This window comes from Geotrypetes seraphini, chromosome 3, assembly GCF_902459505.1.
Source record: "Geotrypetes seraphini chromosome 3, aGeoSer1.1, whole genome shotgun sequence".
Taxonomy (NCBI): domain Eukaryota; kingdom Metazoa; phylum Chordata; class Amphibia; order Gymnophiona; family Dermophiidae; genus Geotrypetes; species Geotrypetes seraphini.
In genome coordinates this window covers 176,628,557-176,646,057 of record NC_047086.1, presented here as the reverse complement: position 1 = coordinate 176,646,057, position 17,501 = coordinate 176,628,557, and the positions used below count along the sequence as shown (strand labels likewise).

At 43.4% G+C, this 17,501-nt stretch overlaps 1 protein-coding gene across 2 annotated transcripts in view; it reads left to right on the top strand.

Annotated features, from left to right (window-relative positions):
• The window catches only part of MMS22L (MMS22 like, DNA repair protein), a 122,208-nt gene that overhangs the window by 67,274 nt on the left and 37,433 nt on the right, over positions 1-17,501 (top strand). For both annotated transcript variants that reach the window (XM_033935773.1, XM_033935774.1), the window contains exons 14-18: positions 2,772-3,281; positions 5,646-5,833; positions 11,605-11,755; positions 14,489-14,631; positions 15,602-15,744. In XM_033935773.1, coding sequence (XP_033791664.1) covers positions 2,772-3,281; positions 5,646-5,833; positions 11,605-11,755; positions 14,489-14,631; positions 15,602-15,744 — 1,135 coding nt within the window. The remainder of the gene's footprint in view (positions 1-2,771; positions 3,282-5,645; positions 5,834-11,604; positions 11,756-14,488; positions 14,632-15,601; positions 15,745-17,501) is intronic.

The following is a 17,501-nucleotide window of genomic DNA, read 5'->3' as shown; positions in this document are numbered from 1 at the left end:
TCCCCAACTGAAGATCGGCAGGAGGGACCTTGTAATTCTATGACAACAGGAGGGATGCCCAGACCCTCCTGTTTGCAGGCCACAACTGCAAAATGGCGGGCCACCCCAGTGCATACTGGGATGCATGGGGAAGAGCCTTAGGCGTGTGAGCCAGTCAGGAGCTTAGGCTCCTCCCTCTGTATCCCAGGAGGGGCCTTAGGTGTCTGAGCCAATCGGAGCTTTAGGGCCCTTCCCCGTGCATGCACAAGGAAGGGGAAGGCCCATCAAGGTGTGGTATGTTATATTAATTTCAGGGCTGACCTATAGATAGGGGACAGGAAAGCAATTGGTCTTGACCAGTCCTTTTTTTAGATTTGTTAAAAGCAATCACTTTTTTGTGTGTGTGCATCAGGAAGCCATGTTAGAGCATCAGCATCAATCGCTCTACTAGTTTACATGGCATTTCGATATTAATGACCTTATTTGCATGGCTGGATTGGAATAGAGTATGATATGGTGACTGTTTCCCGAGGTGAGCCATGGGTAACCCACAGGAACAGGAGGAGACATCGATTGGTTGCCACGGGTACAGGGACAAGGCCATTCACCACCCCATAGAGCAGTGAATGGCCTTGTCCCCACAGTAAAGAATCTGCCGCAAGTTGCCTCCCTTCCCACCCATTCTGGTCAGCAGTCCTCCCTTCCTCTTGCAGATCCAACGGCTTTTGCACCCTCCCTCCCTGGCTCCCGAATGCCGGCGGCAAACCACCCCCCCCCACCCCCCAACACAACAAACTCGCGACTCTACTGTGCCAGCCCCTTCCACCTCCTTGGGCGGCCTACCAGCCAGTTGGAAGCTTCCTGCACGCAGTGCTGCTCCAGGAATCTTCTTGCCGCTGAGTCCCTCCTTCCGATATAATGTCCGGCAAAACCGAAAGTTACATCAGAAGGAGGGACTCAGCAGCAAGATCTTTGCTCTGATGATTCGAAGGAACTGAAAGAAATCTCTGTGAATCTGGAACGTGATAAAAGGGATGGAACTCCTCTCTTATGAGGAAAGACTAAAAAGGTTAGGGCTCTTCAGCTTGGAAAAGAGATGGCTCAGGGAAGATATGACTGAAGTCTTCAAAATCCTGAGTGGAGTAGAATGGATACAAGTGGATTGATTTTTTTTTACAAAGACTAGGGATCACTATGAAGTTACAGGGAAATAGGAGGAAATATTTTTTCACTCTAGAGAATAGTTAAGAACATAAGAATTGCCGCTGTTGGGTCAGACCAGTGGTCCATTGTGCCCAGCAGTCCGCTCACGCGGCAGCCCTTAGGTCAAAGACCAGTGCCCTAACTGAGTCTAGCCTTACCTGTGTACGTTATGGTTCAGCAGGAACTTGTCTAACTTTGTCTTGAATCCCTGGAGGGTGTTTTCCCCTATAACAGCCTCCGGAAGAGCGTTCCATTTTTCTATCACTCTCTGGGTGAAGAAGAACTTCCTTACGTTTGTACGGAATCTATTCTCTTTTAACTTTAGAGAGTGCCCTCTCGTTCTCTCTACCTTGGAGAGAGTGAACAACCTGTCTTTATCTACTAAGTCTATTCCCTTCATTATCTTGAATGTTTCGATCATGTCCCCTATCAGTCTCCTCTTTTCAAGGGAGAAGAGGCACAGTTTCTCTAATCTCTCACTGTACAGCAACTCCTCTAGCATTGCCAGAGGCTGTGGTAAGAGCAGATAGCGTAGCTGGTTTTAAGAAAGGTTTGGACAATTTCCTGGAGGAAAAGTCCATAGTTTTGCTATTGAGAAATACACGGAGGAAGCCACTGCTTGCCCTGAGTCGGTGGCATGTAATGTTGCTACTCCTTGGGTTTTGGCCAGGTACTAGAGACCTGGTTTGGCCACCGTGAGAACGGCCTACTGGGCTTGACGGATCATTGGTTTGACCCAGTAAGGCTATTCTTTTGACAACTGTGCCACTGCTTGCCCTGAGTCAGTGGCATGGAATGTTGCTACTTACTAGGGATGTGGATTGGCCACCGTGAGAACGGCCTACTGGGCTTGATGGGTCATTGGTCTGACCCAATGAGGCTATTCTTATGTTTCTATGACAACTGTACAGAATATATTTCTTTTTATACTTTAATAAAATAAGTTCAGTATAAAATCATAACTATTTGAGGCTTATGCAGATTGGGATCAGATGGTTTGCAGGGACGGGGGCCGAGCTCGTGGGGACGGGACTGAGCTGGTGGGAACGGGGCAGGGATGGGAACAAATTTTTTTCCCCACGTTATTCTCTAGATCGGAGAGTGAGCGATCTTGGACAAAACCACGCGGTGAGCAGTTTTGTGCATCGGGTCGGCAAATCCGATTGTCGCTAAACCAGTCAAAACTGGTTTAATGATGATCGCTATCTGTAGTGCATCTGGGCCTTAGTAAAAGTGATCACCTACAGTTTGATTGTTTATCCTTATTTCCACATTTCTAAGTGGAGTTGAGGAGCTTTACCAAGGAGTGCTAATGGATTTATCATACGCTAATAATCAGCCTGCACTAAATCCATAAGCACCCTTAAGCAGCAATCACAATTCTTTGCTCTTAAGTTATATGAATCTTGCAATATTTTGATACATGTATTACTATCGCTAGATTTATCATTTTTAATAGCTATATTTCAGTTACTTAGGGTTGCATGTTCAAACTGCAGTTAATTGTATGAAAGTTTCTTTTCTGTTCCACAAACGTTTTGTTTTTATCTAGAATTAACCATTGCTTTTTTTTTTTTTTTCTTCCTCAGAATTTATTCCAAATTTCATCAGAGAAGAATGCAGGAGCTCAGTGTAGTGGGCCTACAGAATTTCTTCAGTCTTTTTCTCATGCTGGCTTCTCTGACCGAGACTGAGGACATCACATGTCGGGTTCTGGATTTGTTGGACTTTCTTTCCCCAGCTTCCATCAGCACTGCCCAGAGAGCACTTATCTGGCAAGGCTACTTTGCTTTCCTGTTGACGTATGTTGAGAAGAATATGGATATTGGCGTGCTAGCTGAGAAACTGTCTCACGGTTTCAGAAAAACGGCAAAAGAATTCTTGGTGACTAAACATGACTACACTCGGAAGCAGACTCTCTGGACGTTACTTTCCACTTATATTGATGGGACTCAGGAAGTGTTTGAGACCAGCTGTTACTTGCACCTGTCAGAAGAAAAGTTGCTGAATGATGGGTTTAGTATGCTTCTGCCTGCTTGTCAGCATTCAGAGCTTGGCACGGTTCTACATTTTCTACAGATTGCTCTGGCTAGACTAAGGTAAGAGGGGATCTAGCAGTTCCCTGACTATTGAACAATCTTTCTTATTGGTGGCAGACATAGGAGCCAACTTTTGAAAATGATTGGGGGTGATAAACCCAATGGAAATTACCTCTTCTTGGACACAGTAAGGAGTAGTGCTGCCCGATTCACAATTCGAATCGGTTCACCAATTCACTTCGGGTGAATCGATTCAAAACAAAAAAAAATTGGCTTCCTGATTCGGCTGACCCTCCCCCCTCGCCCCCTAAAGCAGGAGCGGCAGCGCTGCTCTTGCTGGCCGGCCGCTGCCGCACCTGCTTTAGAAGGTTCTTAAAGGAATGTATTTCTGCAATTTGCAGGAAAAGGGAATCAACAGCTCAAGTATGGACTCCTGTATATCCTAACAGAACTCAGATTAACGAGGTAAGAACCTAGTCTGTTGATCATATTGTAAGCTTGGTTACACCAACCCAGCTGAGAATGGCTGACCATATGAAAAATCTCTAATGTGTCTAAACAAGCTTTGATTCTCAATTTAGCACTCCTGTCTCTTTTCAGTTTTATTCAACATCTCTAAACAAGGGTCTGAAGTTTCCATATTTTTCTTAATGGTGTCTCTTACCAGTGGTTACAAGGTATTAATTTCCCTCAAGCAATATCCCCAATTAAGGTTTAAGGTTTAATGGAGAAAAAATGGGAATCTAAGTACTGCAGAGACAAGGTGCCCCATGAACGCCTACTCTGGAAACTGAAGAACCATGGGGTAGAAGGAGACGTACATAGATGGATCAGAAACTGGTGGGCGGGTAGGAAACAGAGGGTAGGAGCGAAGGGCCACTACTCGGACTGGAAGAGGGTCACGAGTGGGGTCCCGCAGGGCTCGGTGCTCGGGCTGCTGCTATTTAATATTTTCATAAATGATCTAGAAACAGGGACGAAGTGTGAGATAATAAAATTTGCAGACGACACCAAACTATTTAGTGGAGCTCGGACTAAAGAGGACTGTGAAGAATTGCAAAGGAACTTGAACAAACTAGGGGAATGGGCGACGAGATGGCAGATGAAGTTCAACGTTGAGAAATGTAATGTATTACAAGTGGGAAACAGAAACCCGAGGTACAACTATACGATGGGAGGGATGTTATTAAATGAGAATATCTAAGAAAGAGACTTGGGGATAATGGTGGACATGACAATGAAGCCGACGGTACAGTGCGCAGCGGTCGCTAAGAAGGCAAACAGAATACTGGGCATAATCAAGAAGGGTATTACAACCAGAACGAAAGAAGTTATCCTGCCATTGTATCGGGCGATGGTGCGTCCGCATCTGGAGTACTGCGTCCAATATTGGTTGCTGTACCTTATGAAGGACATGGCGTTACTCGAGAGGGTTCAGAGGAGAGCGACGCGTCTGATAAAGGGGATGGAAAACCTTTCATATGCTGAGAGGTTGGAGAAACTGGGTCTCTTTTCCCTGGAGAAGAGGAGACTTAGAGGGGATATGATAGAGACTTACAAGATCATGAAGGGCATAGAGAGAGTAGAGACGGACAGATTCTTCAAACTTTCGAATAATAAAAGAACAAGAGGGCATTCGGAAAAGTTGAAAGGGGACAGATTCAAAACGAATGCTAGGAAGTTCTTCTTTACCCAACGTGTGGTGGACACCTGGAATGCGCTTCCAGAGGGTGTAATAGGGCAGAGTACGGTACTGGGGTTCAAGAAAGGATTGGACAATTTCCTGCTGGAAAAGGGAATAGAGGATTACTGCACAGGTCCTGGACCTGTTGGGCCGCTGCGTGAGCGGACTGCTGGGCACGATGGACCTCAGGTCTGACCCAGCAGAGGCATTGCTTATGTTCTTATGTTCATCAAGCAGGTTGGCAAGCTCCAAATAAATGAAAAAAAAAAATGTATACAAAGTTTCAATAAATTCAACAATGCTGCTTCCTCTGCTGGAGATGGAGCTGTTCTGAACCAGAAAATCAGATGTAGCGGTGTATATCAGGTACCGGTATATGTCCCTCATCCTGAATATTTGGCTCCATCTCCTGGAAGGGAGGATATGGTCTATGATGATATAGGAAATGGAGAAAAATTATCTACAAGACCCCTTGCTTTTCACCATAGCAAATATAAAATCTAGAGCCTGCCTTTTTCTCATTTGTTTACATATCTAAAAGCTTAAAGTTTAATGGTTAACGTAAGTAACTTTCATGTCCTATTGCTTAATATATCATTGTTGATCTATTAAATAACTGATTTCTATGTAGAATTATCTTTAACTGTATAAATATATCTGTCATTTCTAATTTTGCAATTAAAGAAAAATTATAAACATATTTTAAACGGATCATATTTGCTTTGTTTGTTTCTCCTCAGGCATGTGCATAAATGTTTCAGCCAGGGGCATCGGCCAGGTGCATCAGGCCTACATGCACTGCCTCTGTTTGTGGCTAAAGAGCACCACCAAGCTGTTGCCAGTGCGCTCTGGAAAAATTTCTTTCCATACTTGAAGAGTTTGAGACTGTCTCAGACACCACCCCCTCAACTTGCAGATGCAGCAGCAGGTTCGTACAAGCTCACCTGGTCTTCATGCAGTCATGGTTTATGGCACACTGCCTTATAGTCGTTGGAACCCAAGCACAGTACCGGGTAGCGCTTTGGATTCTTGCCCAGAAATAGCTAAGAAGAAAAAATTTAAATTGAATCAGGTTGGGCAGACTGGATGGACCATTCGGGTCTTTATAATTATAATAATAATAATAATAATAACAACTTTATTTTTTCTATACCGCCATAATCTTGCGACTTCTAAGCGGTTCACAGTGAAGAGGGCTGTACAATCTGCGAATTACAGGGTGAATATTAGGTAAGAAGTCTCTGAACGGTCAGTGATTACAGGGTACAAAAGGTTACAAAAATAAACTTAACAAGTTACATCGAGACGGCTGGAATGCCGATTTACAGAATACAGAAGGTGAGGAAGACCTCGAATTATCTGTGAAAAAACAGAAAAACGTTAGAAATGGTGCGTAGTGTCAGCTGTCATCTACTATGTTACTATACTATGTTATTTACAACCACCCATTCAGACTAGCTATACAAATAAGCCCTAAATAAGTTTGAGTAAGTTTTTAGGCCTAGAATACTCAGCTGCCAAGAGTACTAATTTTATTCATAGAGATCTGCCTCTATAGATCTAGGAATGTTTACTGTTCATGGTTGTGTATGTATTCTGCTATATAGGTAGACTTTGCTGGTTTGAAGCCTACATATATAACAAGTGCGTATACAGTGGTACCTCGGAATCCGAACGCCCCAGAACTCGAACGACTTGGAATCCGAACTTTTTTTTGTAGTAAATTTTGTCTTGGAATCCGAACACCCTGCACATTGTATCTGTGTGTTTGTGCCCCAGAATCTGAATGCTGCTTTGGAATATTTGTTAATATTTTAGCTTAAAATCCAGTGTATTTCCTGTTAAAATTTGATTTTGTGGGACCCAGGAATGGATTAATCCAGTTTCTATTATTTTCAATGGGAAAAATTGTCTTGGAACTCAAACGGGGTTCTGGAGCGGATTAAGTTCGGATTCCAAGGTATCACTGTATATGCCTATATGGAAAATATACAGATTAATCCTGATGTTGACCAATAAATATGATTCAGAAATCTCAATGTGCATATCTGTTATATTGAATACATTCACTGAATACTCATTTGAGAATGTTAATTTAGAAGCCATCAAAAGTGGCTAATGGGACATATTTAGCTGCCTCATCGGCTTCACTTTTCTAATTATAACTTCCTAAATGTTTTGAATATAACTTTTTCTCTATTTCATCTGTGATGTTCTTAATATGCGAAATATAATAGAAATACTTAGCTCAGTATGCCATTTATAAGCTCGCTGCCAAACCCATTGCCGACATGCATGTTTTGCTGTCTGAGTTAGGGCAGGTTTTGTCTACAAAAAAACCCCAAAAAATAATAACAAATTCAAATTATTAATCCAGTTCAAATTGATCTTAGTTTCTTACTTGATTTCTCACTTGTCCCCTTGCATGCATGCATACTCTTATAATAAACAAGCATGATATAAGTGATCGAGTCTAAATGCTGGCGCATTATGGCCAACTTATTTTGCCAATTCATTTGTATTTTGATATACTGACCATCTGGTGAAGCCATCTAAGCTGTTCACAAACAAATTCACAATCTATTCAGGTACTACAGTGGAATCTAGGTGTCAAGATGCCCTTATAGAACTGGTAGTCCACACATCCACTATGCCACTTAACTTGAGTTGAGTTCCCAAGTTAAGTGCCATAGTGTCCGTCTTCTTTACAGTCACTGAAAATATGACCACATCACTCCTTTGCTCAAATCTGAACATATGCTCCCAAGAGCATACAGAATACCATTTAAATGCAATGTTCTCACTTTCCAGACTCAGTCCTCTGGGCTTCCTTCATTTCTGTCCTGTTTTTTGACCCCCTATTCTTGTACTAAGAACCTCCGTTACTCCCACCAACGCTTGTTATCTGTGCCGTCTTTTCCACAGATGTTTCTTGATATTAATCGTGATTCCAGTTTCGGCTCCTATTTTGTGGGACTTCCTACCATTATACTTGCGGTCTGAAAAATCTCTTAAGAATTTTAAGTCGCAGCTAAACGCTTACTATTTTACAAAGGCATTTGTAACACCTCTACCACAGACCAAATTTTCAATGGTTAATACGAATGCTTTTTCCTTCTTCTTTTATTCCCGTTACCTTTTGTTGCTTTCCCTTATGTTTTTTTCCCAGGACATATTGTAAACCTTTCCCTTCTTGTTAACCTATTCGTGTCTTGTTTGTTTCCTTATCCTGGTCTTACTACCCTGTCAGTTTTTTGTTTTTTTTTATTTTATCCCTGATTTCATTACTGTAAACTGCTTTGGTTTTTCTGTTAATAATTACGATATATCAAATAACTAGAATTTCCACCATAGTTATCCTACCTGTTTGTCATAAATATCTCACTTTATAGTAGTAAGTCTTAAATTCAGACACCTCATTATATTTAATTAATATGGAAGAAACAAAAGTATGAACTAGTTTTCTTTAGACCTCCATTCGTGCTCAAAGAAGCTTGCCTAGTGCACATGGCCATGCTGCTAGCTTTCCCCTTCAGTGCATTACCTGCACATGCTCTTGTGTCACCTATTTCAACTTGAGGGCACATTTGTTTATGCACAGCAGCAGCGCTGGGCGAGTTAAGGAGGATAGTAGACCAACATGGAAAAGGTGGGAGCATTTACTCTCCTATTTCTGGAAAGGGAGGGGCACAGAAAAGGGGACAGAGCGCTACAGTGGGGAAGAGAGTGAATGTGAAGGCAATTTGTATACCGCTTCTATATCTAAACGGGTTACAGTGAATAGTGATCAGGTACTGTCTGTCCCAGAGGGCTCACAGTCTAACTATCTGGGGCAATGGAGGGTTAAGTAGCTTGCCCAGGGTCACAAGGGGCGACACTAGGATTGAACCCACAACCTTAGGCAGCAGCTCTAACTACCAGGCCTTTCTTGGAATGAATGGGATGGTAGGTAATAATGCTCCCATGTAGTGATAGTAAATGATAAGACCTTACCTTGAGTACTGTGTTCTCTTCTGGAGGCTACATATTTTTAAGGACATTGAATAAATGCCCAATCCCCATCCCTGATGTGTGCTATCGCATGATCAATAATAAAATATTTCAAGCAGTCAAATATATATATATGAAACACAATGTGACACTAAAGGAGCTTTCATTTTTTCACTGTAGTAAACCAAAAAATGCAAGGTCTCTCTCTCTCATATGTGACACTATCCTCAACAATAGGTTTTAAAACTCAGTTAACAAAGATAGAAAGGGGTTCCAGCAAAGAATTACATGAATGTCCCAAGAGACAGCAAGTCAGACGATCCACAAGGCCCAGAATGACAGCACTAGAAAGCAAATCAATACAAGATATCCATTTGAAAGGTATTGGTATAAAACCAAATCTTTTGCAGAGAAGGGAAAATGGTAAAACCAGAGAACATAAATTGAGGTTGCAGGGTGGTAGACTTAGAAATAACATTAGGAAATTATTTTTCACGGAGAGGGTGGTTGATGTCTATAATGCTCTCCTGAGGGAGGTGGTAGAAAGGAAAACGGTGACAGAATTTAAAAAAGCATGGGTGAACACAGAGGATCTGTAATTAGAAAATGAATGATATAAATGGAAGAACTAAAGGCCTGTACTGGACAGATTTGCATGGTCTGTGTCCTGTATATGGCTATTCGGTTTAGGTTGCGATGGGGCAGACTTTGTAGGAAGCTCCAGTAATTTGGAACATTGCTGGACAATGCTGGGTAGATTTATATGGTCTGTATCCCACAAATTACAAGATGGTTCAGATAGGCTGGAGAGAGATATTACTACTATTAATTATTTCTCTAGCACTACTAGACATACGCAGCACTGTACAGAGTCACAAAGAAGAAAACAGTCCCTGCTCGAAATATCTTACAATCTAAACAGCCAAGACAGACAAACAGGATTGAGCTTTGATGGCAACTCCAGTAGTTGTAACCTAAGGACAGTACCGGGCAGACTTCTATGACCCAGAAATATCAAAGAAAAAAATGATTTAATTTAATCATGAATTTATAATGCGTGTAACTATTGGGCAGACTGGATGAACTGTTCAGGTCTTTATTGTTGTCATTTACTATGTTACATCACTGAAAACAGCAGGGCATAGATTGTCTATCACCAGACATTTTTATTCATCACATGAATCTGAGGGAGATGCATGTGCTGCGATGCAAGAGGTTGATATGCATGGATGGGGTGATGGTGTCTGAGGATCTGAAGGCAACAAAGCAGTGTGACAAGGCGGTGGCTGTAGCCAGGAGGATGCTAGGCTGTATAGAGAGAGGCATAACCAGCAGAAGAAAGGAGGTGTTGATGCCCCTGTACATGTCATTGGTGAGGCCCACTTGGAGTACATTTCTCCCTCCGGATTCGCGGGGGATAGGGACAGAGCCGGACCGCGAATGGTGAAATACCGCGAATATCTTCTGGTCCGGCTCTGACCCACCCCTGCCTTCCTCCTGCCTTCCCCCCGGCATCCCGGCCTTACCTGGTGGTCTAGCAGGCTTTCGGGGCAGGAGCGATCTTTCTACACTCCTGCCCCGTGTAGATCGCCAATAGGAAATAGCTGCCGTTAGTTCCCGTAGTCTCTCGAGACTACGACGGGAACTCCCCACAGCCATTTCCTATTGGCGATCTACATGGGGCAGGAGTTTAGGAAGATCGCTCCTGCCCCAAAAGCCCGCTAGACCACCAGGTAAGGCCAGGACGCCGGGGGGAAGGCTAAACTGTGGGGGGGGTTTCTTTTTTTCCCCCTCCCCCAAAAATCACGAATATGTGAAATCGCGATTGCCAAAACCGCGAATGGGGAGGGGGAAGTGTATTGTGTTCAGTTTTGGAGGCCGTATCTGGCTAAGGATATAAAAAGACTTGAAGCAGTCCAGAGAAAAGTGACAAACATTGTAGGGGGTTTGCGCCAAAAGAAGTACTAGAAGAGACTAGAAGACCTCAACATGTACACTGTGGAGGAGAGAAGGGACAAAGGCGATATGATGCAGGCATTTAAATATTTGAAAGTCATTAATATAGGATCAAATCTTTTTTCAGAGAAGGGAAATTGGTTAAACTAGAGGACATACATTGTGGTTGAGGGGTGGTAGACTTGAGAGTAATGTTAGGAAATGCTTTTTCACGGAGAGGGTGGTGGATGCCTGGAATACCCTCCCAAGAGAGGTGGTAGAGAGAAAAACTGTGATGGAATTCAAAATAGCGTGGGATCAACACAGAGGATTGTTAATTAGAATATAAATAAGCAAACTTTCACAGTCTGAATCCAGCAAAGGAGATGGTTTGGATAGGCTGGAGTGAGCTTCAACGGCAACTCCAATAATTGGAACCTAAGGACAATACTGGGTAGACTTCTAAGGTCTATGGCCCAGAAATAGCAAACTAAAAAAAAAGACCATTTTATTGTGAAATTGTAATGCATGATTACAGGCAGACTGGATGGACCACATGGGTCTTTATCGGCCGTCATTTACTGTGTTAAAGGGAGGATTCAGTGCAAAAGTCTGGGCCTCCTCTGCTGTAAAGGGTGAGTGAGGCAGGGTTTCTTGGTCCTCTGAGCCAGTGCCTTATTACCTCATCCTTTAAGCTGACCCTGATAGTTTATAACCAAACAATGCTGTTCTGTTTGTATCATGAACTTATTAATTTACTTTTATCCTGAAAAGGTTTCACTTTGTTGGCTATGGACATGTTGGGCACAGCTCCATCAGATCTCCAGCCCCAGCCAGTCTTGACCACGATGCAGTTGTTTGGATGGGATGATATGATCTGTACCCAGCTGGTGCCAAGATACCTAGGCTATCTCCTTCATAACAGGTAAACTATTCTGTGTCTCTTTCTTTGTGAGCTCATATTTCCACAAAGACTCTTCTCATTCTTGCTAATGGTGGCAGTGGTTGCATTAAGCAGTAATCCTTAGAATTTCATATTTCTTTTTGTGAAGTAGCTTTTTTTAATCTTTTCCTTTTCACCAGTTATAAACACTGAGTAATGAAAAGCCGATAGATATGCATTGCCAGGTTTTTATGTTCACTACAGCAAGTAGAATAACAGACCCTTTTTATTTTGTTTTATTTCTAAATGACCGTGATTATCTTAATTGTTGAGAATCTGATGTACCAAAGAGGTCAAATATAGGGGTCCTTTCACAAAGCTGTAGTAAGTACGAATGCTACTGCAACTCAGTCTATGCAGGTATCCATACCACCCTAGCCCTCAAATTGCAGCTCATACAAAGCACAGCAATAAGGCTCATATTCAAACTGAAAAAATATGATTTAGTCTCTACCTACCTCAAACACTGGCTACCCACCTACACTGGCTACCCAGCCTGCATAAATTTTCAAAATTTCCTATATAATGTTCCACATACTCAGTAGCAGCTCCGCTGCACCTCTTATTCTCCTCGGCATGGTCCTCTTTAACCAGAAATCTTGACAAGATACCGTTGAACCTCCCCATAACAAGAAACCTCAAGTACAAATACATTTTCAACACAATGTTCATGTACTCTGGTGCAAAAGCATGGAACAGTCTCCCAGCAATCATCAAATCTGAACCAAACTACCTCATGTTTTTTTAAAAGAAGCTGAAGACCTACCTGTTCAACTCCATGTACTCTACCAACAACTAAATTCCCAACAACCACCAGAATCGAACTAAACTACTTCACGCTTCGTAAGATGCGAAAGACCTACCTCCGAGACTCCATATGCTCTTCCAACAACTAAATCCCAACAACCACCAGAATCAAACTAAACTACCTCACACTTCATAAGATGCGAAAGACCTACCTCTGAGACTCCATATGCTCTTCCGACAGCTAAATCCCAACAACCTCCAGAATCGAACTAAACAACCTCACACTTCATAAGATTCGAAAGACCTACCTCCGAGACTCCATATGCTCTTCCGACAACTAAATCCCAACAATCACCAGAATCGAACTAAACTACCTCACACTTCATAAGATACGAAAGACCTACCTCTGAGACTCCATATGTTCTTCTGACAACTAAATCCCAACAACCTCCAGAATCGAACTAAACTACCTCACACTTCATAAGATGCGAAAGACCTACCTCCGAGACTCCATATGCTCTACCGACAACCAACCCTTGGACCTACACTACGACCATATCCTATTGGTACTTACACTATGCAGTTTACCAACCCAAGTCTATTTCCAACATCTGCACCATTCAGAAACTGATCAATAGCTTTACCACCTTAGAACTGTATTTTAACCTATTCCATTTGAAACGCTCGAATTTGTATACCAATAATTTTCAAATTGTAAGTCGTGGATTGGGCCCATGTGCCTAAGGCCCCACCCACAGGAGGGGCCTAAGGCTACTGGGCCGATTCCGATTGGCCCAGGCGCCTCAAGCCCCACCTGTGGGCGGGATTTGAGCCGCCTGGGCCAATCAGGCCCTAAGGCCAGCCATTCAACAGATGGCTGGCCTGCCAGATGGACGTGCTTGGCATCCGGCCAACGATTTAAAGGTAGGAGGGGGGATTGGAAGTGGGGGGATTGAGGGGTAGGCGGGGGGGGGGTGCGTCGAGGGCAGAAGGGCCTGGGATCCCTCCTACCTATATTTTAGTGGAGGTGGGGGGTAGGGGGTGTCGCCAGGCCAGGAGGGCTTGGGCTCCCTCCTGGCCCCATCGTAATCGGAGGGGAGGGGAGGGGGGTTGGGGAATCACCGGGGCAAGAGGGCTTAGGCTCCCTCTTGCCCCGATCGTAATCGCTTGGGGAGGGCTGATCGTTGCAGGAGAGATGGCTCATCTCTCCTGCTGGCGATGGTGATTGCCCTCGCCCACCCCCCTTCCGAACCGTGGCACTTCAGAGTGAGTATCGCCGGCAGGAGAGTTGCCCTGCCGCGATGCTCACCCCGAAGTGCCGCGGTTCAGAGGGGGGTAGTCGATCACCATCGCGGCAGGTAGGCAGATTGCTGGTGCCGCTGAGCTGCGGTGATCAGCTCAGCGGCCCCTTTTTCGGCACTTATACCTGTTTTGACTTGGTCTAAGTCAAAACGTATAAGTGCCGACTAGGCAACTTGTCAAAACGTTTTGTTATTCCTTCTGTACGCCTAGGTCTAGGTCGTCCCACCTCCTGCCCACCGCCCGCCCTTTCCCCCTCTAAAAACGCCTCTTTTTGCTCTATGCGTTTAGAGGCAGGGGAAAGGCCTAAGCTGGTTTTAGATAAGTCTAAAACTAGCTTTGATTATGGGTACTTGGAACGATCAGGCTTTTGATCGTCCAAGTACCCATTTAGGCCACTTTTTAGACCTTTTTTTTTATTATGAGCCCCTTACTGTATATCATTTGGTTTGTTTAAGAGAGAATTTCACTGCTATCTAGTAATGTAGAAAGGAGGAGTAATATTTCACAAATTTCTCTCCAATAATATAAAAGTCTTCATTCTTGCCCCTAAGATTGTGCTCCTTTCCAATTTACATCAGGTTTTTGGTCATGAAAATGTACATAATAGCAATAAAACTTTAAATGCACTTTTTTTCTTTTCTTGCAAATCTTGCTCTATTTGTCCAGTGAATTGTCTGAAACACTTTCTGGACCAGGATATGTGTCCTATCAAGCTTTGTCTGTGCGCTCCTGGTTTCGATGTGTTCTGCAGATATATGTTGATCAGCCAGCTGAAATCTTTGCAAGGACAGAGTCTGAGAGATCTATGGGTAAGGGCTTGATTATGTGCTGGAAGTTACATGGGGGCCTCTCTTCCTCTTGAAAGGACAGAGAGTGGGGAAGTAGTCTGGAATAAAGTTTGATCATCTAGCCCAGTGTATCGCAAACTGTGTGCCGCAGTGAAATTCTGGGTGTGCCGCAAGAGGCACGTCGTTTAGGCTAGTTAGCTGGTGCCTCTCCTACTCTCCGCACCTCCCCACCGGCATAGTAATTTCAGGGTTAACAAGCTCAGGGCCCCATCTGGAGGACCTCCATGCATGCATGACATGATGATGTTGCACATGTGCGTGAGGTCATCATATCGATGTCTATGCATGCGCAGAAACTCTCCAGCCATGGCCCCGAGTTTAGTGTGCCACGGCATGGAAAAGTTTGCAAGACACTGATCTAGCCCGTAACATTCACTGGATACTTTGCCCAGTTAACTTTATCTGGACTTTCAGCTTGAATTCACAAGTTAGCTGTCTGCTTAACTTTAGACCTGATTGGTGAATGTGATTTACCCAGATGACTTTGGCTGGCCAGTTGTGAATATCAGCAGTGTTGTTAACAAAACGGTTCAGCAAAAAAAAAAAATAGGTCTTGAGGTTAGCCTTAACATAAGAAGCGCCATCTCCGGATCAGACCTTCGGTCCATCAAGTCCGGTGATCTGCACACGCGGAGGCCCTGCCCGGTGTATACCTGGCGTAATTTTAGTCATCCATATCCCTCTATGCCTCTCGTAAGGAGATGTGCATCTAGTTTGCTTTTGAATCCTAGGACGGTCGATTCCGCAATAACCTCCTCTGGGAGGGCATTCCGGGTGTCCACCACTCTAGGGCTGGTTTAAACCTAATGCTTAACGGAAGTTTATTCCAGAGAAAGGGGACCATAAAATAAAAGGCATTCTTTTGTATAGCTTCATAATAGGCCTGTTTTGGGCTTGGCAGGTAATTCTGTCTCTCCATCTTATTTAACAGGTAAAGTGCATATGAAACAGCTGGGAGAATTAACTAGGTTGATATTCAAACTTCCTGAAGTAGAAACCATCCTTTCAAAAGCTCAGGTTGAGCCATCATCCTACAAGCAAGACCCAAAAAGTGCTCTTGTCCAGTTCATCAAGGTACAGTGCATGTCTGAACTTGTATCCCTGTCGCATAAGCATATGCCACTGTTGGCTTTATAAAATAGGTGCCTGTTTGGACTTTTTCACATAGACTTGCCTACTTACATTACAATGCAAAACAGCCCTCTTGAACAGTCCCCCATCTGTACTTATTGACTGAGCAAGGTACTATTCTCTCCTCCCTCTCCAGGATTTTCTTCTGACTCCGTTGGAGTTGCCATGTGTGATTACAGAATTCTTATTACATGTTTACTATTTGAAAACCTTATTTGTCTATTTATGTTCTTGAACACTGGCAACTACCATGTTTGTTCTATATGTTATGTTCCACTTGTTTAAAAATTTCGATAAAAATATTTGAAATCATAAAATTAACTCCTTTTGTGGTAAGTTGTTAACACAGTCTGTATCAGTTTACAGAATAAAAATAGGTACATAAGGGAGCTTAGTACATGTACACAGAAAATTTTCAAGGAAACTTAAATGCATACTTTGGAAAAATCAAAAGTAGAGCAATAGTTCAAATCCTGCCCCCATTCTGGCTCTGAGGATGTTTTTGGTCACCACTAGTAAAGTGAAATTATTGGAATATATTTACCTGCATAAAGTACAGGCAGTTTTTTTAACATACCATTTCTTCTATAAATCACTGTTTAGGACAGAAATATCTTCCAAAATTCCCTTTTGTGGTTTGATTTTCTAACAGGGTGGCTATGTGGAATGTCAAAAAAGACACTATTTTATAAAGGCAAATGTGGAAGAAGCTTCTTAAAATACTCCAGCTGAAACCGAAACTGTGCTGTGCAGCCTGCAACCCCCTACCCCTCCCTTCCTGGAACCACAAGTAGCCCCTCCCACCAGCTTACAATATCATTAGTTGTCTAGAGGGGGCAGGAACGATCCCCAGTCACTGACAAAATGGTTGCCAGTATTGCTGCCCGATTCAGGGAAAAAGTATTTGATTGAATTCAGCCTATTGAATTGATTTTGATTTTCCTCTCCAATTGGTTGGTTGGTTGTTTTTTTCAAACATCCTGGCGGGTTATTTTGTAGCCTCATCACCCACACCACCCCTTTTGCCCTCTCCAACCTCACGTCGACGCTGTGGTGTAAATAAATTTAACAAAAAAAACTTCCTCTCTCTGTTAGGTCCTAGCTCACGCTTGCTGTCTAACATCAGCTCTGGCAAGATACACATTTCAAATCTGACATATTGTAATCACAAAACAGAAAATGAAATTCTTTTTTCTACCTTTTGTTGTCTGGTCATTTTTATTATTCAAATCATGTTGGTCCTATTCTCTGGTTTCTGTTTGTCCTCTGTTAACTCGCTCACCAGGGTCTCCTGCCCATCTCTGTACCTTTCCTTCCACTGCCATATCCAACATTTCTTTCCCACTGTCTACCATCTCTCTCTCTCTCTCCTTGCCTTGTGCCCTGGGTCTAGCCTCTCTATTTCCCAGCATCTCTCCTTATCTCCCCCGGCACCATTTCTTCCCATGTAGCATCTCTCCCTGCCCTGCACCCTATGTCCAACATTTCTCCCTCTCTCTTCTCCATGCACGTCTCTCTTCCCTTCACCATAAGCAGGATTTCTTCCTCTCCCTCCTTTCTACCTCTTTGTTGCACTCTCTTCCTCTTCTCCACCCCATGTCTAACAGTTCTTCCTCTCTTCCCTCATATGCAGCAGCTTTCTGTCCCTCCCGCCCATCCCCCTGTGCAGCACTTCCTGATCAGCCCCTCCCCCGAGATCT